This window comes from Gorilla gorilla, chromosome 10 (genome assembly GCF_029281585.2).
Source record: "Gorilla gorilla gorilla isolate KB3781 chromosome 10, NHGRI_mGorGor1-v2.1_pri, whole genome shotgun sequence".
NCBI lineage: Eukaryota > Metazoa > Chordata > Mammalia > Primates > Hominidae > Gorilla > Gorilla gorilla.
Window position 1 is genome coordinate 110,440,848 of NC_073234.2, and position 23,298 is coordinate 110,464,145.

Consider the following 23,298-nt stretch of genomic DNA (forward strand, 5'->3'; position numbering starts at 1 on the left):
AAACCCATACATGACAGGTTTGGGAAGCTCTAACTCAGGTCAGAAAAGTGGGAGAGAGATCAGATCCTTTTTATGGAATGAAAGAGCAACAATTTAAATATCTTTTTTGAAATAGTGAAACATTTTGGGCTCAATTAGTCTTTATTACCTTCTTTCTTTTTACAGAGACGAGGTCTTGCTATATTGCCCAGGCTGGTCTCGAACTCCTGAGCTCAAGCAATCTGCCTGCCTCAGCCTCCCAAAGTGCTGGGATTATAGGCATGAGCCACTATACCTGGCTAGTCTCTATTATTTTCAAAGACAGCAGTAGGCCAGGCACGGTGGCACGCGCCTGTAATCCCAGTACTTTGGGAGGCTGAGGCAGGATCACTTGAGCCCAGGAGTTTGAGACCAGCCTGGGCAACATAGTGAAACCCACCTCTATAAACAAAAACAAAAACAAAAACACGAGCAGTAAGCTAAAAATATTAAAATATCAACACTAGCTTATTCTCAAAAACAATTTTCTGCTATATAAAGTGCTTGTAACTAATAATATACATTAAAAATGTCAACTCTTAAGATCATGAATGGCCTGTCTCACTGCCAGCAATGAGAGTGGTATATGCTAAGGGACACCATGATATTTAGAGAAGACAAAAAATATATATTCAATTATTTCCTATAGTTCTAATACTGTCATTATACCAGTAAGCATAAAATAATTTTATTTTGATATAGTAATTAAACAAAAATTATTATGGCAGAGTAAAATGCAAGGAACTAACTCCTTAGGGATTTCTGACCATTAAGTATTTTTACTAGTTCATAATGAAGTTAAATATGACTAGAACACAATTCAGAAAAAAGAGACTAATTTATTTGTTTTATAAAATAGAATGAGCGCTTAGTTTAGATAATCAAGAGGTGACAGCTTCAGGTATCATCTTCACCAAGAATAAATTTGTAGTGTTTCATATTCATTTAAAGGAATCAGGAAGAAAAATTCATTTAATTTCTGCTGCCTGCCCAGTCACTTCAAAAATTCTTAAGGAAGCTAAAATAAAAATACCTTGGATTCTGGTTACTTTTTAAAGTAAAAATTTCCAGATGCCTCAAAAGCAGTGAGTTCAATTTGGTGTCTTGTGTTCTGGCAAAGAACAGTTAAGTTTACAGCACTGCAGTCGCAGTTTTCAAATGCTGTGACCAATTATTTGAGAGTTATAATCTGCAGGCTCCATTTTCAAAATATGTGGGATAACACTGTCAATTCGTATATTGCCAATGAGACCTTTGAAAAACAATTCTTCAGTGATGGTAGCATTCATCAGTCTTAAAGCTGGCAATCTGAGTAGTAGTCTGGATAACCTAAAAAAAGAAAGAAAAAAGGGAGAGGAACAAGGTTGTAAACCAGAAAGAAATTTAGTAGAAAAATATGAGTAATTTCTGCATGTGGCCTAATTTAATAAAGACAGCATTTTCAAAAGTTAAAATCAAAACTTTAGTATTCTCAAGCCTTAGAACATATGGCAATTACCTGGCTATTAATGCAGTCTGACAGACTCCACAGGGGAAAGCCCTGCTCTTAATGCTACACTGTACTGCCTCCACTTGGCTGTAAGGACTGTGGAACTGAGTTGTTAAACCATGCATCAAGTTATACAATTTTTTTTTTTTTGAGAGAGGGCCTTGCTCTGCTGCACAAACTGGAGTGCAGTGGTGTGAGCTCACTGCAGCCTCAATTCCTTGGACTCAAGTGATCCTTCCCGCCTCAGCCTCCCAAGTAGCTGTGGCTACAGGAGTGTGCCACTATACCTGGCTAATTGTGTTTGTTTTTTTTTTTTTGTAGAGACAGGGTCTCACTATATTACCCAGGCTGGTCTCACACTCTTGGGCTCAAGCAATCCTCCTGCCTTGGCTTCCCAAAGTACTGAGATTATAAGCGTGAGCCACTGTGCCGGGCCAAGTTATACATTTAAGAATGGCGGCTGGGTGCCAGTGGCTCACCTCTAGGAGGCTGAGGTGGGCAGATCACTTGAGGTCAGGAATTCGAGACCAGCCTGGCCAACATGGTGAAACCTCATCTCTACTAAAAAATAATAATAATAAAATAAAATAAAATAAAATAAAATCAGCCGGGCATGACCAGCCTGGCCAACATGGTGAAACCTTGTCTCTACTAAAAATACAAAAAATAATTAGCCAGGCATGGTGGCACGTGCCTATAACCCCAGCCACTTGGGAGGCTGAGGCAAGAGAATCATGAGAATTGCTTGAACCTAGGAGGCAGAGGTTGCAGTGAGCCGAGATCATGCCACTGCACTCCAGCCTGGGTGACAGACCAATATTCTATCTCAAGAAAAAGAAAAAGAATGGCTTAGCAACTCATTTCAGGTTTTAAAAATGGCAATGTTTTGTGTTATCAGGACATAAGACATTTTCTTGGTTTTGCTCTGCAAAAAACTACTGGAAGTAGGCAATAGTTGCTATTACTGGGAAAAGCACAGAATGTGGAATCAAGACCGCTGGGTTCAAATCTTGATTGAACTGCCCACTACTTATATAAATGTGTGCTTGCCACTTACTGTCTCTCACAGTGCTGTTGTGAGGATGAATGAAATGATCCCTGCCAATTTCTGTGCCAGGTAGTGAGGTTTCTTAGGGTAAGACCCTATCTTGTGTCAAAGTGCCTTATAAGTTGAAAACTACTATCCAAGGATAATGTATTATTTTTAAGTAACCAACAATGTAAAAAACTGAGAAAGTTGCAGTCACAAAGGAAAAAAATTTAAATACTGTATTTATTTGTATAATGAGGCATAGAGTAACTTTTAAAACTTAAAGATGCTGAAAAACAACCACAACAAAACCACCTTTTCGAAAAGACTGTGGTGGGTTTATCCTTCTGTCCTAACGCCTTGCACTCTAACACCTCAGACCAAATTAGACCAGCAGCCCCCAGGATTATCTTCCTGGAGCTGTGTGCTCTACTCCTCAAATTACTTAGCATCCACATCAAATTACTCAGCTTTTACACAACTGGTAGAAAGCAGAATAGGAAAACGAGTTAAAGTAAGGCTGATATTTGAGATGAGACTGGCTCATAAATCTACATTATTTAATATATGTAAAAAATTATTATATGTAAAAATGTTATCTTACTAGTTTGAAGTATGCCAAACTAATAAAATGTTTTATTTATTATAAGCAAACACACTTATATAGCCCTTACTGTATGACAGGCACAGTCCTAAGCACTGTACATATATTAACTGATTTAATCCTTAAAATAATTGTAAAAAGTGGGTATTAGTATTATCTCCATTTATAGGTGAGGAAACATGCCCAAGGTTATGAAGCTAGCAAGTGCAGGAGTCAGAATTCAAATCCAGGTACTCTGGCTCTATAACCAGGTGATTAACCCCTCGGCTATAATATCCCTCTTTAAAGAAAGTGGCTCTTATAAAAAAAGAATTTTTCTCAAAGAATATTGGTGAGAAATAGCTTGGAGTGAATTTCATAAACCATGTTTCAAAATTAATCATAAAACAATCTAATGGTATTTGTTTTTATTTTTTAATATTTTTTAGACAGGGTCTCACTCTGTCACCCAGATTGGAGCGTAGGAGTATGATCACAGCTCACTGCAGTCTCACCTCAGCTTTCTGAGTAGCTGGGACTTCAGGCATGCGCCACCACGCCGGGCTAATTTTTGTATTTTTTTGTAGAAACAGGGTTTCACCATGTTGTCCAGGCTGGTCTCTTGATTATTATTTATCCTCCTTTTGCTAACAAAATTCATTATTTTATCCAAAGAAAAAGAGTTTGGATTTTAGAGTCAGACTACTTGGGTCACAGTCAGGTGCTATCATTTACTGTGTGACCTTAAGCAAAGTTAACCTCTCTGTGCTGAAGTCTCCTCTTATAAAAAATATAAGAACTGGATGAAATATTTTATGTAACGTACTTGCAACAATGCAATACTGCTTTTTATAGCATTAGTATTTCAAAGTTAAGGTTGCCTAAAACATTTAATTATTGTGAGAGTAGTAATAATGAGATAACAGATCCACAAAAGGTTTTTCAATTATTTTAATTATATAGAATTTAACTCTAGATACCTGTAGGTGTCATCTGGATATGTTTTGGTTATATAATCTTGGAATTCCACATAAGCCTTTTCCTGAAATTTCTCTATCTGTTCCATGTTTTCTAGGCCTGGATGATCTGAAACATTAAAGAAAACATTGGTACCCTAGTTCTGAATGTTCATTTAAGACAGAGTGGATATGAAAAGAGACAGAAAGAATAGTCAAAACAGAAGCCCCATCATAAAATGTGTGGCTCAGGCCGGGCATGGTGGCTCACGCCTGTAATCCTAGCACTTTGGGAGGCTGAGGAGGGTGAATCATCTGAGGTCAGGAGTTCAAGACCAGCCTGACCAACATGGAGAAGCCCCATCTCTACTAAAAACACAAAATTAGCCAGGCATGGTGGCGCATGCCTGTAATCCAAGCTACTCAGGAGGCTGAGGCAGGAGAATCACTTAAACCTGGGAGGCAGAGGTTGCGGTGAGCCGAGACAGCGCCATTGCACTCCAGCCTGGGCAACAAGAGTGAAACTCTGTCTTTAAAAAAAAAAAAAAAAAAGTGTGGCTCATTCATTCCATAAATATTGATTGAGGCCACCTATTATATACCAAGCACTATATTTTACATATTTAAAATTATTTTTTATCTCATATACATATGCTAACAACTAATAAAAAATAAGCAGGTGTTACCAAAATAAACAGCTTTCTCTCCATTCCAAAAGTAGTAAGAAGGCATTTGATAACTTTGCCTTTAACAGGAGCAAAAGGTAAATGACTCAGCTTAAAAAGACATCTTAAGGCTGGGTGTGGTGGCTCATGCCTGTAGTCCCAGCACTTTGGGAGGCCGAGGTGGGGGGATCACAAGGTCAGGGGTTCAAGACCAGCCTGGCCAACATGGTGAAACCCCGTCTCTACTAAAAATACAAAAAATTGGCTGGGTGTGGTGGCAGGCACCTGTAATCCCAGCTACTTGGGAGGCTGAGGCAGGAGAATCGCTTGAAACCAGGAGGCGGAGGTTGTGGTGAGCCGAGATTGTGCTACTGCACTCCAGCCTGGGCAACAGAGCGAGACTCCGTCTCCAAAAAAAAAAAAGGCATTTTAAATCCATGAAATATTGCAGATTATATTCTATGCCATATTTTTCTAAGTCAAAAATTCTATTTTTAGGTAAAAAGGTATATAAGAAATTATGAAACCACAAATATTATCTCTTTCAGAAAAATAACAGAAATATGAAAAAATCTATATAAGCATTTCAATGGTCACTATAACTACACAAAAACAGAAATATTAAAAGAACTTCATAAAAATTATGCATAGCTTAAGAAATGTTGAATATGGAAAGCTCTGTTCTCATGGATGAAAATTTTAAAAAGTACTAAATGGAAAAACCTAAAAATACTTAGTAAAATAAAATTACATTAGAATTTAAACTTCAAATCTATGTTCCTTCAATTTTCACCTAAGGAAAATAAAGGTGACAAATTGTGCTAAGAATAGAGACATATGTTACTAACTCATAAGAAACATTAGAAGAAATAGTACAAGCTTTCATGTTCTTACTGGTATTACTGACAGAAAGAAGCAGGTTTCCTCAGATAATTTTATTATGATGCACAAGAACAGAAACATATCAGAATGAAAAATACAGAACCTAAGAGAACAGTCAATTTCTCTTATTCAGAAATTGATCACTGAGAGCTTACCGTCATTTTACCATCTGTGAAAACTGTAAACTGGCAGGAAAACAAGAAACCAGTTTTTTTTATTTGTTGGTAACTCATATAAGATGTTTGGAAATCTAGCCCATCAACATAGCAATAGTCATCTCTCATTCTGCCATTTAGTAATGCCTAAAAAAATACACCTAAGAATTCAAATGTTGACGTGACAACAGAAATAAAGGTCTATAACATTTTTTACACTTTCATTTATTTTTGAGACAGGGTCTCCCTCTGTCACCCAGGCTAGAATGCAGCAGCATGATTAGAGCTCACTGCAGCAGCATGATTAGAGCTCACTGCAGCCTCAAATTCTCAGGCTGAAGTGATCCTCCCACCTAAGCCTCCCAAGTAGCTGAAACTACAGGTGCACACCAGCACATCCAGCTTATTTTTTCTGTTTTGATTTTTGTAGAGAAGAGGTCTCATTATGTTGCCCAGGCTGGTCTCAAACTCCTGACTAGTCCTCCCATCTCGGCCTCCCAAAATGTGAGGATTACAGGCATGAGCTACTGCGCCCTGCCCAGGTCTATCATATTATTTCACTGACTTCTCAACCTCCCTTTTCATACCCATATAAATGTCTAACATCCTTAAAATTCACCAATTTAAAGTATACAATTCAGGCCAGGCAGGTGGTTCACTCCTGTAATCCCAGCACTTCGGGAGGCCGAGGCGGGTAGATCACCTTAGGTCAGGAGTTCAACACCAGCATGGCCAACATAGTGAAACTCGTCTCTACTAAAAATACAAAAATGAACTGGGTGTGGTGGTACATGCCTGTAATCCCAGCTACTGGGGAGGCTGAGGCAGGAGAATCATTTGAACACAGGAGGCGGAGGTTGCAGTGAACTGAGATTGCACCACTACACTCCAGCCGGGGCGACAGAGTGAGACTCAGTCTAAAAAAAAAAAGTATACAATTCAATAGTTTTTAGTATGAATATACTGATAGTTGTACAACTATCACTACAATCTAATTTTGGAACATTTTTGTCACTCCAAAAAAAACCCTCTACCCATTAGCAGTCACTTCCCATTTCTTCCTTCTCCTTAGTCCCTGGCAACCACTTATCTATTTTATGTCTATACAGGTTTACCTATTTTGCGTATTTTATATAAATGAAATCAAACAATATGACTGGCTTCTTTCATTTAGCAGAACTTTTAAAGGTTCATCTGTGTTGCAGTATGTTAGAATTTCCTTCCTTTTATGGCTGAATGATATTCCATCGTATGTATATATTAAATTTATTTCTTCATCTGTTGACCGACATTTGGGTTGTCTCCACTTTTTGACTATTATAAATAATGCTGCTATGACTATTTATATACACATTCTTGCATAGATATATATTTTTCATTTCTCTTGGGCTGACAAGAGTGAAGCTGCTGAGTCATAGGATAACTCCATGTTTAACCTTTTGAAGAACTACTGAACTCTTTTCCCAGGTAACTGCACCATTTTACATCCCCACTTGCAACATATGAGGGCTTCTATTTCTCCACATCGTGAAACATTTTATTTTGAATAAAAAGTAAATGTTTATATACCTGGACTGAAGAGTACTATTGCCTTCAGGTAGGCATATTCGTATCCATCAATGCAGAGTTTAACCATGCTGTTACAAAACTCCTGTAGTTTGAAGATGTGCTCCATCAATAATTTTCTTCTTTCTGTTGACATTTTATCTTTAATTAAAAATAAACAAATGCTTCTAGTGTTTGTCTAAAATGAACAACTACTTTCATCCAATATATTTCCCTCTCAGGAATTTTGAAAAATTTTTTAATTCTTAAATTTTTTTTGAGACAAGGTTTTACTCCTGTCGCCCAGGTGGCAGTGCAGTGCGGTGATCTTGGCTCACTGCAACCCCTGCCTCCTGGACTCAAGCAGTTCTCCTGCCTCAGCCTCCCAAGTAGCTGGGACTAGAGGTGCATGCCACCGCGCCCAGCTAATTTTTGTATTTTTTGTAGGATGGGGTTTCACTATGTTGCCCAGGCTGTTCTTGAACTCCTGGGCTCAAGTGATTAGCCCACCTATGCCTCCCAAACTCTTGGGATTACAGGTGTGAGCCACTGTGCCTGGCCTTCCTCTCATGAATTTCAAGCTTTGAGTATAACCAATGTATAAATGTTTAAAATTAAGTATTTCTGCAATTACAGCTAAAACTAATCTTAAGATATTATTCATTCAAGAACAAGCTGTTAGTATAATCTGTATAAAAATCGTAAGTAGAAAGGTTTATATTTATTTTTCTTGAGACAGGGTCTCGCTCTGTTGCCCAAGGCTGGAGTACAGTGGTGCGATCTCAACTGACTGCAACTCTGCCTCCTGGGTTCAAGCAATCCTCCCACCTCAGCCTCCTGAGTAGTTGGGACCACAGGTGAGCGCCACCATGAATGGCTAAATTTTGTATTTTAGTAGAGATGGGGTTTCACCATGTTGGCCAGGCTGGTCTTGAACCCCTGACCTCAAGTGATCTGCCTGCCTCAGCCTCCCAAAGTGTGAGCCACTGTGCCCAGCCAGGTTTATATTTCATCTTAATTCTTTTGATGTTGTAAAAGTACTTTTAAAAAATGAATTATTTTCTCATGGTAATTGCTTTTGGGGAAAAAACTATATATAAAAAATGGATTTGGATGTTTATGGCACTTGGCTTGTTAAAAAAAAACAACAAACAAACAAAAAAAGAAAACTCTAAACGTAATGGTTCCTTTTTTTTTTTTTTTTTTTTGAGATGGAGTCTCGCTCTGTCGCCCAGGCTGGAGTGCAGTGGCACGATCTCGGCTCACTGCAACCTCTGCTTCCTGGGTTCAAGCAATTCTCTGCCTCAGCCTCCTGAGTAGCTGGGATTACAGGTGCTTGCCACCACGCCTGGCTAATTTTTTTGTATTTTTAGTAGAGACGGAGTTTCACCATGTTTGCCAGGCTGGTCTTTGAACTCCTGACCTCGTGATCCACCCACCTAGGCATCTCAAAGTGCTGGGATTACAGGCGTGAGCTACCGCGCCCAACACCCCCCTCCCCACCCTTTTTATTTTTAAAGAAATGGTTCTCACTCTGTTGTCCAAGCTAGGGTGTAGTGGTGCCATCATAGCTCACTGCAACCTCAAATTCCTGGGCTCAAGTAATCCTCTGCCTCAGATTCCTAAGTAGCTGGGACTATGACTATAGGCATGCGCCACCATGGCCAGCTAATTTTTAAAAAATTTCTGTAGAGGTGGGATACCACAATGTTGTCCAGGCTAGTCTCGAACTCCTAGGCTCAAGCAGTCTCACCTCAGTCTCCCAAAGTGCTGGAATTACAGGCGTGAACCACCCCACCTGGCTGAAATGTTTGCTTTCAAGATATACCTTTGAGAAGATAGGATGTAAAGATAACCATCTGAAACACTAGACAACTAAAAGTACATAAGACTCAAATTTTGGTAATAGGATTTTATTTAAGCTTATATTGGTTGGGAAAAAATGAGCAAAACCATCTACATGTTTCACTACCAAGACTACTATAATAAAAACAAATATTTAGTAAAAACACTGTTAAGAAGAAAAAAACTGAAGCAGAATAAAGTTTTACAATAAAGATTTTAATTTATTGTAGAGGGACATGTTTAAAACCCATCCATTAGTAATTAGTCAACCATAGCTTTCCTGAAGGTAGGCTTTATAACCATTACAGGCATATAAGACATGAACCAGGGGTAGGAGTCCATAAGTAAGATGGGAATGTGATGCTGCCTTCTAGTAGATCTATTTTTGATGACATTTTAAGGTGATTACCCCTCTGCTGTTAAATATAAGGAGGAAGCAAATGATTTAAAAATTATATAAAACAATAAGAAATAGAATATGCTAAAGAACTAAAAGGTAGTCCCCAATTTATAAATTATTCCTGAGCTCAAAAGGCAATTTTCTCCATTTGTTGATGGGACACTGTTTTGGGTAGTCATAAGCCATTCTATAGTTAAGCATTTATAAATCAGTGATTGCTCATCTTGTGAAATGAATGAGGGCTGCAATTACCTTGGCATCTAGGAAAGGAAAAACAGAATAAAAAGGATTGTTCCTGACTCTTCAGAACTATTTAGGTGAGAGAATACACTCTGATGAATTGATACAAAATCAAACTATCTTAGGATTCAAAGGGCTATAATAAAGAAAGGTCATTTAAAAATTGCTGAGTAGTATATGTTTTAAAATATTTGACCACCTCTACATAAGCTCACCCTGGATTCTTTGATAGCTGCACAAAAATTCACAAGGCCTGGTCAGAAATAGCCTGCCAGACTTAAGTATACTGTTTTCAATTTTGTTGCACTCTATTTAAAAAATATTTTTAGAGGATTAGTAAATTTATAAAATTGTAAAAATTATCTAAAGTAAGAAGAGCATTGGTACCTAAAACACTAATATAATAATTATTAGATATCTAATTTAGTCATAACATTTAATGAAACTCATGCCTCCTCCTACAACCTGGAAAAGGTAAGGAAGGTGCTTTTTACCTTGTTGAAGACTATTGTGAAGACAATTGACAAATGTTGCTAATATAGTTGCTACATTCATCACTTGCCAGCACTGGGCAAGACCAAGAGTAAAAAGTTCATTCCAGTAAGCTTTCACCAATGATATGCTGTTTTCTTGCCTATTAAAAACAGTAATAAAAGCACAAATCAGATATTATTAAAATAAGTTTTATAAACCTTACAGCTAGTCCAAATACTTAAAAACAGCATATTACTAAACTAAAATTATTCTAGAAAGATTTGAGCAAGTCTGTGTTTTGTATAGCTGATAACAAAATGAGAAATGAGGAATGCTTAGGCATTTAAATAGTAGCTAGCTCATCAATCAGCCAGTTTATAAGAACAATTGCAAGTAATATTCAAACTAAAAAAGTTGGGGCTTTAACTTCACATTTCATAGAAATGGAATAAAGATTGTTCTTAAAAGCAAAAGCATATATTAAAAAAAACTTTTGCTTTGAATATAGGTAAATACCTTTTAAAAGAAAGAGCAATTCAAATTATTTTATTGTTTTGAGACAGAGTCTTGCTCTGTTGCCCAGGCTGGAGTGCAATGGCGTGATCTCTGCTCACTGCAACCTCCACCTCCTGGGTTAAAGCGATTCTCCTGCCTCAGCCTCCTCAGTAGCTGGGATTACAGGCATGCACCACCACATGTGGCTAATTTTTGTATTTTTAGTAGAGACAAGGTTTTGCCGTGTTGACCAGGCTGGTCTTGAACTCCTGACCTCAGCTGATCCGCCTGCCTTGGCCTCCCAAAGTGTTGGGATTACAGGCGTGAGCCACTGCTCCCAGCCTCTAGAATTATTTTATAGTAGGCAAGCAACCAATTTTAGGAGAAAAATGGTTCATTGTATGTTTCAGAGGAGATATTAGTATCCCTATAAATGAGATACCCTGGATTTTACTATGAATAACAAGAGATTAGAAAGGTCAAAAGTTCTCTCCTGAATTTCTAAGTAACTGATCTCAGCAGCACAAGGAGGCTGAGGCAGGAGAATGGTGTGAACCTGGGAGGCAGAGCTTGCAGTGAGCAGAGATCGCACCACTGCACTCTAGCCTGGGTGACACAGCGAGACTCCGTCTCAAAAAAAAAAAAAAAAAAAAAAGGAAAAAAAAAAAAGACCCCCATCTCTACAAAAAATGAAAACATTAGCTGAGCATAGTGGCATGTGCCTGCTGTCTCAGCTACTTAAATTTATCCATTTGAAATTAGGCAAACTTCCCAGGTCTCAGGTTGTCTAATGATACAAAATGCAGAGACACTATACGTCCTATATCTTGCTCAGAGTTATTAAGAGGTGAAAGGTAAGAATTAGCTGGGGCTGGGTGCAGTAGCTCATGTCTGTAATCCCAGCACTTTGGGAGGCTGAGGCAGACGCATCACTTGAGCCCAGGAGTTGCAGACCAGCCTGGGCAACATGGCGAAACCCTATCTCTACAAAAAATGCAAAAATTAGCTGGGTGTGGAGGTGCACACCTATAGTCTCAGCTACTCGCAGGCTGAGGTGGGAGGATCACCTAAGCCTGGGGAAGTTGAGGCTTCGGTGAGCTGTGATCACACCACTGCACTCCAGTTTGGGTGACAGAGTGAGACCCTGTCTCAAAAAAAAAAGAGAGAGAATTAACTGGGTGCTGTGGCACATGCCTGTAGTCCCAGCTACTCAGGAGGGTTGAGGTGGGAGGATTGCTTCAGGCCAGGAGTTTGAAGGGGTAGCACACCATGATTGCATCTGTGAAGAGACACTGCACTCCAGCCTCTAACCTGGCACAGGAAGACCCTGTCTCAAAAAAAAAAAAAAAAAAAATTGAGAAAGTATATGCCAGGTACTGGAGAAACAGCAATTAAGAGATTAAGTTTGCCTTCATGAAAAAAGTGGGAAATAACAAATATATAATTTCAAGTATTTTATATAAATATACATATGTGATTATACATAATTTTAGGTAATAAAAATTCTACATTAGTATAAAGGATGTATATTAGAAAATGGGAAGGTTCAGGTAAGGTGGTTAGAGAAGGCATTTCTGAGGTGGTGACATGTGACTGGAGAAAGATGGCAGAGAATTAAAACAAACACAAAAACCAAAAATCAGATCTAGGGGAATAGTATCCCAGGGAGAACAAAGGCAAATGTGCTAAGGTGAGAACAAGCATATTCAATAAAACAATAGATATTCAATAAAAATTGTTGAGTGAATTACTAAATGCTATCCTATTGTCTTGGAAGGTCCTTTCGTAGCCTTGTTTTCCTGGCTAATACCTACTGATCCCTTAAAATACAGCTCAGAGTTCACTTTCTAGAAGGAACATTATTCCTCTCTCAACATAATCATTCCCCCTTCAGTGTCACGCACACACGTATCCTCACTGAAGGCAGAGACTCCCTTGCGCATTTCTGTATCTCAGAGACCAATGCAGTACACGGTACACAGAAAGAATTCTGCAAATGATTTCTGATCTTAGCGAGTACACAACAGGCAGAAGTGAGAACTTTGATGAAAAGAGCTGTGGGCCCTTTTACAATTAAACAATCTTTAAACCAAACCTACAGACTTTATTATAAATAAGATAATGAAACTATAAGATTTCTTTCCTTAAATCTCTGGAGAGATATAAGTTGGTAAGAACGTCCTGATAGGAAATATGTCCAACTTAATGAATGGTACTTATATATTTTTCTTCTTAATAAAGCTTTAAAATTAGGATAATCAGTATGTTTAACAGAAATCATTCGTTAAGAATCACAGCTTTATGACATTACATTTTATTAAATAATCGAACATACTTGAAACAAATGCTAATACTGTCAACTCAGTCACAGGAAGTTTTTTTTTCTGAGAATTATTAATGTGAAATTTTAACTTCAGGCTGATCTCTTTTCCATTCAGTATCCAAGAAGGATCACTGGCCACAAGAAACTGCCTGTCATTTGAAAGTAAAGTTTAAATGCAAAGAAAACCGGTATTTTATAATATTCCTACAGAAAATGCTTAAAAATATCAATCTTAAACAAAATCAAAGGAGATAAAAATAAAGGATACTATTTTCATTAAAGATGGATAAAATCCAGAATTGAGGAAGAGGTGAGGAAATAAGTATTCATTCTCATACACTGCTGACGTGAACATAAACTGGATCAACATCTTTTCAGAGAACAGTTTGGTAGTACCCATCGAAAGTTAAAATGTGCACCTTCTTAGACCCAGCAATTTCACCTCTAAGAAACTATGTTATAGAAGTACAGTCATGCATAGCACAATGTTTTAGTCAACAATGTACCACATATACAATGGTGGTCCCATAAGATTGTAATACCATATTTTTATGGACACTTCTCTATGTTTAGATACACAAACATTTACTATTGTGTTACAACTGCCTATGGTATTCAGCACAGTAACATGCTATACAGGTTTGTCCTAGGTTTGTAGCCTAGGAGCACTAGGCTGTAGCATATAGCCTTGATGTGTAGTAGGTTTGTGTAAGTACACTCTATGATGTTCACAATGACAAAATTGCCTAATGATGCATTTCTCAGATTACATAGCCATCATTAAATGGGCAACACATGCCTATACTAACGTGACCATACTAAAAAAAGTGGGCGAAAATACATACACAATGCCACAAAATGCACATTGTAGCACTGGATATAATAACAAAGAAAACTGGCAACAATCCAAATGTCTACTAATAAGGAATGAATAAGTACATAAAATGGAATACTATAATAGAAGCCATGAGGACAAATGGGGTAAATTTACATGTACTAACATAGGAAGAAGTCTATGAGTGTAAAAAGCAAGGCAAAGAATAGGATGTGTAAATATGTGTATGTATTTAATTGTCTAATAAGTATCTCACAGAAACATTCTAGTAGGACACCAAACTATTAACAGTGGGGTTAGTTACCTCTGGTGAGTGAGGTTTTACTTTATAATCCTATACTTCAATATTACTTTAAACATTAAAAAAAATTAAAAGCTAACATGAAGGAAGTTAGAGTAAACTCAGTTTCACTTTTAACCTCTGATTCTGAAGTTTTAAGGAGGAAACAGCTAACCAAAGTAGTTTACGAGTAAACACAGGAAAGGAAAAATAAATGGAAAAAAATCAGAGCTGGCTTGTGCTATGCATCTTGTAGTAAGAAAGTACCTTGGCATTGCTGGAGAAGCTCAGAAAAAAAGGAGTATAAGTGCAAAGGATAAGAATACCAAAATTATTACTAAGGAAAAAAGACACAAGTGGCAGATGAGAAATAACCTACCAGATTATTGTTGTTTCCAAAAGAAAAGGGAAAAGGACTGTAGAAACCAACTACAGAAAGGTATCTATTTACATTTATCCAAACCCCAAACCAAAAACCCTGATGGTATAGCTAGCTATGTTTTTAAAAGTTCAATTATGTTAGGAAAGAAAAACAGCAAGGCTACTCTAAAAAGATGGTCTTTAAGAGAATGAAGAAGAATGACCTTTTATTATCTACTTTGCAGCAGGCAATGGCTTAGATGCATTTACATTCATTATCTCACCTATGTGATGTAGCTCATAATGAAGTGTTTCTGCTCCCAATTTACAGACACTGGGCCTCATTTAAGTTACGTGGTCCAAAGACACAAAAGCCAGCTGATGTATAAAAACAGAATTTGAACCTTTATGCTCCTTTAAACCTCATTACACAATTTAGCAAGTGAAATGCTAAAGTCAGTAAATTTCTCAGTAGAGACTCCTCCATTTAAGGTTAGTATTTTGGGATGGTAAGGGCATGTTTGCTACCAGTTTTTCCTGTTAGGAAAATAAATGACTATTGTAGTTTATGTTCAAAACATCTTTCCTTTAAGAAGCAAAAAGAGCTGAGTAGAGACTGTAGTTAAGGTTATCACTAAGGCATCTAAAAAGCAACACAAATGTTGAGGTTAAAAAAAAAAAAAAAAAAAGGCCGGATATGATGGCTCATGCCTGTAATCCCAGTACTTTGGGAGGCTCGGCTGGGAGAATCGCTGGAGGCAACGAGTTCAAGATCAGCCTGGACAACACAGTGAGACCTCCATCTCTAGTTTTTAAAAAAGCATTAACTTGTAAAATAGTAAATATGTTAATTTCTTTTACAAATAGGTACAGGTATTTTTCTCTAACTACTACACTATATTGTGGGTTTACTTTTTTTTTTTTTTTTGAAGGAGAGTCTCACTCTGTCACCCAGGCTGGAGTACAGTGGCATGATCTCAGCTCACTACAACCTCCGTCTCCTGGATTCAAGTGATTCTCCTGCCTCAGCCTCCCGTGTAGCTGGGATTACAGGCGGCTGCCACCATGCCTGGCTAATTTTTGAATTTTTAGTAGAGACAGGGTTTTGCCATGTTGCCCAGGCTGGTCTTGAACTCCTGGCCTCAAGTGATCCGCCTGCTTTGGCCTCCCAAAGTGCTGAGATTACCGGCGTGAGCCACCACGCCTGGCCTATATTGTTAACATTCATTATAGGACTCACAATTAGAGGTTATATAATTGTTTATACTATTTATTTTCATAAAGGAATATAACTTTTGAGCCCCTCATATCTGGTAATACTGAAGGCACCAGTCCTCAGGGAAAAGTATCAGTGACAGTCGAACCTAAAAAGTTACAGGTTTCAAAACTACAAAGTTACAGGAAACATTACATTATGCTTCAGTGGTCATTTAAAAGATTCAGCTGTCTGGCTTAGCATTTAATGGAAGGCTATTGATTACATTATTCAATAAATAAAGTCTCCTGTGGTAAACGGTGGTGGCTTGGAGCTTTTGGTTATATTTTAAGAATCTAGGTAGAGATGACTGCTGCCATACTTACTCCAGGCAAATCATGACAAGTATTCTCCACTACCCCGCAATGGAATCTACCACTATTCATATAGTCACTTAACCTAAATTTTGCAGGGAGAACTTAAAACCAACAACTGAATTACTCTAAGTACTGAAACTACAAATCTTAAAACAGAAAATCAATACCTTTGTAAAATACAGAAGCCTTGTAAAATATTAGTAGTATTAACTGTATACTGACAATCAACACCTTTGTAAAATACAGAAGCCTTGTAAAATACAAAGGTACTAACCATGCACTGTTTAGTAAAATTATTTAAGTTACTGTTCCCTTCAACTAAAGTGATCAAAACAATCTTGATTTCAGAAAATGATTAATGTTGCTTATCTGTTTCTCTCTGTAAAATTAGGACTTTGTCACCAACTTTTATATTTTTAGATAAAAATGCAATCTTGGCCGGGCACGGTGGCTGACGCCTGTAATCCCAGCACTTTGGGAGGCCCAGGCAGGTGGATCACGAGGTGAGGAGATCGATATCGGCCTGGCTAACACGATGAAACCCTGTCTCTACTAAAAATACAAAAAATTAGCCAGGTGTGGTTGCAGGTGCCTGTAGTCCCAGCTACTCGGGAGGCTGAGGCAGGAGAATGGCCTGAACCCGGGAGGCGGAGCTTGCACTGAGCGGAGATAGTGCCACTGCACTCCAGTCTGGGCGACAGAGCGAGCCTCCATCTCAAAAAAAAAAAAAAGGAACCTAATGCCAGTTTCTACTTTTAGAATAGCTTTTATTTCCATATAATAGAATTTTTCCATCATGAGCACTTTGTCCTTATCCGTATGATTAAGTAAACAATAAATAAGATCTATGAATCATCTAGATAGGGATAAAAAAATAAGAGTTTACATAATGGCCTTGACTGCTAGATCAAGTTATTCTAATTACAAAGAATCTTGTGGTTGTTACATTGAAACTGATTCTCAATACAGATCACAGGAAAATGTGGCTACCACTATAAAAATGACTTATTTTATAAACAGAAACCTCCTGAGGCCTTATTTTTGGTTTTTCAACATCTGCGTTATTTCCATAGGATAATTATACTCAATTTAATAGAAGTACTTAAGATCAATGGTGGTGTAAATAATTCAAGGAGTTCAAACCACTCCCCAAAATTCCTCCCTTTTGTTGTTTTATTATAATAACTGATAGCCTATCATGAAAAATATCACCATGTTACTTTTTAGACATGTGAATGTGAGTTACAAGATGAATGAACTACACTTAATATTTTAAAATTAGTCAATTGCTGGCTAGGCACAGAGGCTCACGCCTATAATATCAGCACTTTGGGAGGCTGAAGTGAGCAGATCACTTGAGGCCAGCAGTTTGAGAACTGCCTGGCCAACATGGCAAAATCCCATCTCTACTAAAAATACAAAAATTAGCTGGGCTTGGTGGTGCACACCTGTAGTCCCAGCTACTCAGGAGGCTGAGGCATAAGAATTGCTTGAAACTGAGAGGTGGAGATTGCAGTGAGCCGAGATCATGCTACTGCACTCCAGTATAAGTACTTATTTTAAAAATTTTGGTCGATAATAGACTAATTGTTCTCCAGATTACCCCACCCCTCAGTAGTGTGTACTTGGTTTTCTGTATCCTCACTATATTTGATACTATTGATCATTTCAGTAATTACAAAGTAGAAAAAAGACTCTAACCCAACTAACTAAAAAAAATCAATTGCCAATATGCAAATTTACATTGTATTTTTTTCTACAAACACACACACTGGACGTTGGGCGAGGTGGTGCATGCCTGTATGGGAGGCATCCATATAGGATTGCTTGAGCCCAGGAGTTCCAGATCAGTCTCAATGACAGGGGAAGAACTCATCTCTTAAACAAAAAAACCCCCAGAAAACTAGAGAAATTCTGAAAATTGAATGTTAAAAAAGGACTAACAATCATTTTAAAGGTTAACCATCCTAAATCAGGCTTTTAGTCTATGTAACTATAATATCTGAGCACATGATTTAATGCATAGTATAATGCTGATTAATAAACCAAATTATAATGTTAAATATGCCTTTATTCAATTCTCTGTATGCCTTTTACAATCATGTTCACATGTTTCTTTGTTATATTCAAAATAGTCTTTGAGGATAACAGGTGGGCAATTATTATTCCCATTTGGCAAATGGAAGAACAGGTATACAGGATGTGAAACTGAATTGTTTACAAAATCATACTGGTGAATAGGGTCCTAGGAGTTGAATAAAAACTTTCTAACTTTGAATAAAAACTTTCTAACTATGGGCTTAACTTTTTCCATTGTTTTGCCTTTAGACACACCAGTTATTTTAAAACAATTTAAATACATTTGGCAAACTTTAGGTAAAGCTTGAGTTTCTTATAGTAGGCCATTTTCTATCTCATCTGATTTCTTCAGAGCAGAATGTAGATATACTCTTTTTTAAGAGACAGGGTCTAGCTCTGTCCCAGGCTGGAGTGCAGTAAGCAATGTGATCATGGCTTATTTCAGCCTCGAACTTCTGGGCTAAAGTGATTGGCCCCCCTTAGCCTCTAGAGTAGCTGGAACCACTAGTGTGCATCACCATGCCCAGCTAATTAAAACATTTTTTTTCTTTTTGTAGAGACAGGATTTCACTCTGTTGCCCAGGCTGGTCTTAAACTCCTGGCCTCAAGCCATCCTCCTGCCCTGACCTCCCAAAATGCTGGGATTACAGGCGTTAGTTACCATGCCCAACCTCAGATGTACTCTTGAGTGGTAAGACTAACCCTCTAAGTCATTGTAGTGGTACTATGGGGGTTTACATTTTCTTTTTTTTTTTTTTTTTTGAACCGCATGATCGGAAAACAATTATCTCTACTTTTAACATAACCACTGTAGGCAAAATTCAGCTCTTTAGTAACATGCCTGGGATGAACACTGAAACAGTAGTGATGAGAGAGAAACAAGAACCTAGGGCAGTCTTACAGTCTCTCTATCTTTGAGCCAATGAAAGATGAGGCCTGTTACAAATGCTAGCCATAGTCTATCAATTCTACTGATCATATTCCATCCAAATTCTTAACTTAGTCAAACTACAAAATATGGATACTCTTCCACATAAATACAGAGAAAATACTAGTTAGCTGCCATGATTTGTCATATGAATGACACAACTTAAAGCTATGTTATACTGTTTTTTCCTTTAATGCAAATCTTCCCAAAATAAAAAGTTTTGTTTAATGTACATTTGCGCTACAAAATCACATTTATATTCAAGATTTCAAAACACTCACCCTAGAGCCTGGAAAGAAGGAATCGAAAGTGCCCAGTGCATTGATAAGAACAGCAGTCTGGAGGCAGACTCCCCAATGTAGTGCACATTCAGGTACTCAGGCATAGGAGAAGGCATGGTGAGCTAGTATGAACAGGGATTTAGGTAAATTATCTTATGACTGAAAAGTTCTAAATTATCATTTCTTTGAAAAAGTTTAAACATAACACATCAAATGAGAGCTAATATATTCACAAAAAAAGCTAATCTTGAAATAATCCAAGTCACTAGAATTTACAGCTAACAGGGCTTAGAATAAACAAGTAGCCCATAGTTTCTAACAAGCCAATATTCAGACAAGCAGAACCTCAACAAATATCAACGATGATATTATCTGGTTATGTTACTTCCTGTCTTGGTCTAACAATATGTTTCTTTTCCTTCCTTCTCTCCATTAATGATAGCATACAACAAATTCACTTTAAGGAGAAATTCTGTCCGCTAAATGTTTCTTTCATTTAGGCTAAGGGGTTAACAAATTCAAATGCTTACAAAGCCAGGAGAGTAAGGAGTGCAACAGGCTTGCTGGTACCAACTGGGAAGAGCATATTTATTCCCAGATAAAGGACACAGCTGTGAATTGAATTCAGCGCAGTGAAAACATATGGAATTGTGGGCTGAGCACTGCCAGCTCTTTCAGTTTTTCAAAGAGCACATTCTGTGTGAAACCTCCCTATTTAAAAAAACTGGCAGGCCAGGTGTGGTGGCTCGTGCCTATAATCCCAGCACTTTGGGAGGTGGAGACAGGTGGATCACGATGTCGAGAGATCGAGACCATCCTGGTCAACATGGTTAAACCTCATCTTTACTAAAATACCAAAAAAAATTGAGCCGTGTGTGGTGAGCAGTCCCAGCTACCCGGGAGGCTGAGGCAGGGGAATTGCTTGAACCTGGGAAGTGGAGGTTGCAGTGAGCCAAGATTGAGCCACTGCACTCCAGCCTGGGCAACAGAGTGAGACTCCATCTCAAAACAAAACAAAACAAAAAAACCCAAACTGGCACTAAATTAAAAAAAAATGTTTTAAAAATTACAGGTATGCCTGTGGACATACTACTAGTAAGTGGTCAGTTTATATTGCTGATCCAGTTCTTTAAAATGTCTGACCACTGTTGAAACTTTTTTCTACTTTGTAATTACTGAAATGACCAATAGTATCAAGTATAGTGAGGATACAGAAAACCAAGTACACACTACCAAGGGTGGGTTAATCTGGAGAACAATTAGTCTACCATCTACCAAAATTTTGAAATTAAGTACATGCAATAATACCACTTCTAAATCTCTGTTCCAGCAAAATACTTGCATACATGCACAAAAAAAGCATGTGTAAGGATGTCCATTGCAGCTCTGCATCTAACAATGAAATTAAATGCTGGCAACAACCCAAATTTCTATCACTAGAGAAAATAATAATCCATGCTATAGAATATATGTGGGCATTAAAATTGGAAAGATAAACTGAGATGTAATGGTATACAAAAAATCTCACAGACATCCAAGTGGAAAAAACTGTAAAACAGTATGTATTAAATAGATGACCCAATTTATGTTAAAGAGTACATATATATGTATACCTAAAAAGTACAGAAGGAAACATGCCACACAGTTAACAGTGGCTACCTCTGGGTGGGGTAGGTAGATGTGTCCATATGTATTTTTCTGGGGAATGACTATTATAGCTTTCATCAGATTCTCAAAGGTATCTTTTTTTTTTTTTTTTTTTTTTGAGATGGGGTCTCGCTCTGTCACCCAGGCTGGAGTGCAGTGGTGTGATCTCAGCTCTCTGCCCAGGTTCAAATGAATGTCCTTCCTCAGCCTCCCCAGTAGCTGGGACTACAGGCGTGTGCCACCAGGCCCCGCTAATTTTTTTTGTATTTTTAGTAGAGACGGGGTTGTACCACGTTGGCCAAGCTCGTCTCAAACTCCTGACCTCAGGTGATCCGCCCGCCTGGGCCTCCTAAAGTGCTAGGATTACAGGCATGAGCCACCGCACCTGGCCTGTCAAAGGTATCTGCTATCTAAAATACCGCACCTGGCCCCTCAAAGGTATCTTCTATCTAAAAGGCTTGAGGTTTGAAACAAAGAAAAGTTACATAAAAATGTAAAAAACAACCCCTGCCTTTGTTCATTATTAGCCAAGAATGGTTTACCTATTTATAAATTGTACCAAGTAATAAAACAAAAGGGCAATTAATAGTTGAAATTCTGTAAGAGAGAAGAAAATTTTTTACATATTTAAGAATGTTTGAGAAAGGTTTACTACAGCAGTAAGTTAAAATACAATTATTTAAGACAATCCTTGGCTGAGCGCAGTGGCTCGTGCCTGTAATTCCAGCACTTTGGGAGGCCAAGGTGAGAGGATTGCTTGAAACCAGTAGTTCAAGACCAGCCTGGGCAACATAACGAGACCCATTTCTACAAAAAAAAAAAAAAAAAAAAAACCCACACACAAAACAAAAAATTAAAAATTTAGCCAGGAGTGATGGCTCACACCTGTATCCCAGCAACTCGGGAGGCTAAGGTGGAAGAGCTGCTTGAACCTAGGAATTTTGAGACCAACCTGGGAAATACAGTAAGACCTCATCTCTAAAAATAAAAAAATTAGCTGGACATGGTGGTGTGCACCTATAATCCCAGTTACTTAGCAGACTGAGGCAGAAGGATCCCTTTAGCCCAGGAGGTAGAGGTTGCAGTGAGCCAGGATTGTGCCACTGAACTACAGCCTGGGTGACAGAGCAAGACCACATCTTAAAAAACAAAATATATCATATCTTTTCAGAATTACCCAAGGTGAGTAAAAAGGAAGTCTGAAAAACTAAGGGAATTACCAAAAATTACTAGTTTTGGGGGAAGGGGCAAGTAAGATGCAAAACAACAACAAAAAAGTCTTTTGTAAGGCTAGGCGTGGTGGCTCAGGCCTGTAATCCCAGCACTCTGGGAGGCCAGGGCAGGCAGATCACTTGAGGTCAGGAGTTCAAGACCAGCCTGCCAACGAGGTAAAGCCAGGTCTCTACTAAAAATACAAAAAATTAGCCGGGCATGGCGTGTGCGCCTGTAATCCCAGCTACTCAGGAGGCTGAGATGCCAAGAATAGCTGGAACCCAGGGGGTGGAGGCTGCAGTGAGCCAAGATTGTGCCACTGTACTCCAGCCTGGGAGACAGAGCAAGACTCTGCCTCAAAAAAAAAAAAAAAAAAAAAATCCTTTGCAAAATAGTTTAAAATTGCATTTAAATAAAATATTAATACTTGTAATGTGTAAACACTGGATATAATGGTTTTGCTTTACACAACAGTGGTGGTAACTCTGAAAACTTTCTGCTGCTTTAATCATAAAATGGAAATAGTTTACAACACACACTAAAGGGACTCATTATTTAAAATATTACTACACCATGTTAACTTATAAAGAGAGAAAATGTTTCATAATCTGTTCTACATGCTCAATAAAACTCTAGTATTCTGAATCAGAAAGCTAATGTTGGCTGAAGAAACAATAGTCCATTTCACAAGTCTTTGAGACTGAAAAGACAAAGATTCATTCCTATATAAAGAGTGAGCTTCCCCAAAATGCCTGTATATCTTTAGGTTTATAAATTGAATTATACACACTTTTCAAATTAGAAAAGTTCAACATATTGAGTGAATTTTTAAAGAGCATTGACAAGAACTAAACCTGACCAATCTGTTTTAGAAGTTATTAGTTGCTTCTACAATTATCTTTCTAGCAGTTTCTGTATTTAAATCTTATAACAGCCTGCGTGATATAGCTTTTTTTTTTTTGTGAGATGCAGTCTTGCTCTGTCGCCCAGGCTGCAGTGCAGTG

The 23,298-nt window shown here is 37.9% G+C and overlaps 1 protein-coding gene across 5 annotated transcripts in view; it reads right to left on the reverse strand.

Annotated features, from left to right (window-relative positions):
- Window positions 1–837: 837 nt before the first annotated feature.
- Window positions 838–23,298, reverse strand: part of NR2C1 (nuclear receptor subfamily 2 group C member 1) — a 51,854-nt gene continuing 29,393 nt past the window's right edge. Inside the window, exons 10-14 of one of the 5 annotated variants that reach the window (XM_019039307.3) lie at window positions 19,436–19,557; window positions 10,303–10,442; window positions 7,348–7,485; window positions 4,101–4,206; window positions 838–1,347 (exon numbers count right to left, since the gene is read on the reverse strand). In XM_019039307.3, coding sequence (XP_018894852.1) covers window positions 1,173–1,347; window positions 4,101–4,206; window positions 7,348–7,485; window positions 10,303–10,442; window positions 19,436–19,557 — 681 coding nt within the window. In that variant the 3' untranslated portion in view covers window positions 838–1,172. Of the gene's footprint in view, window positions 1,348–4,100; window positions 4,207–7,347; window positions 7,486–9,363; window positions 9,829–10,302; window positions 10,443–19,435; window positions 19,558–23,298 lie in introns of those variants that run through there. The other 4 variants (XM_019039308.3, XM_055357421.2, XM_019039309.3 and 1 more) reach the window with 4 other exon arrangements.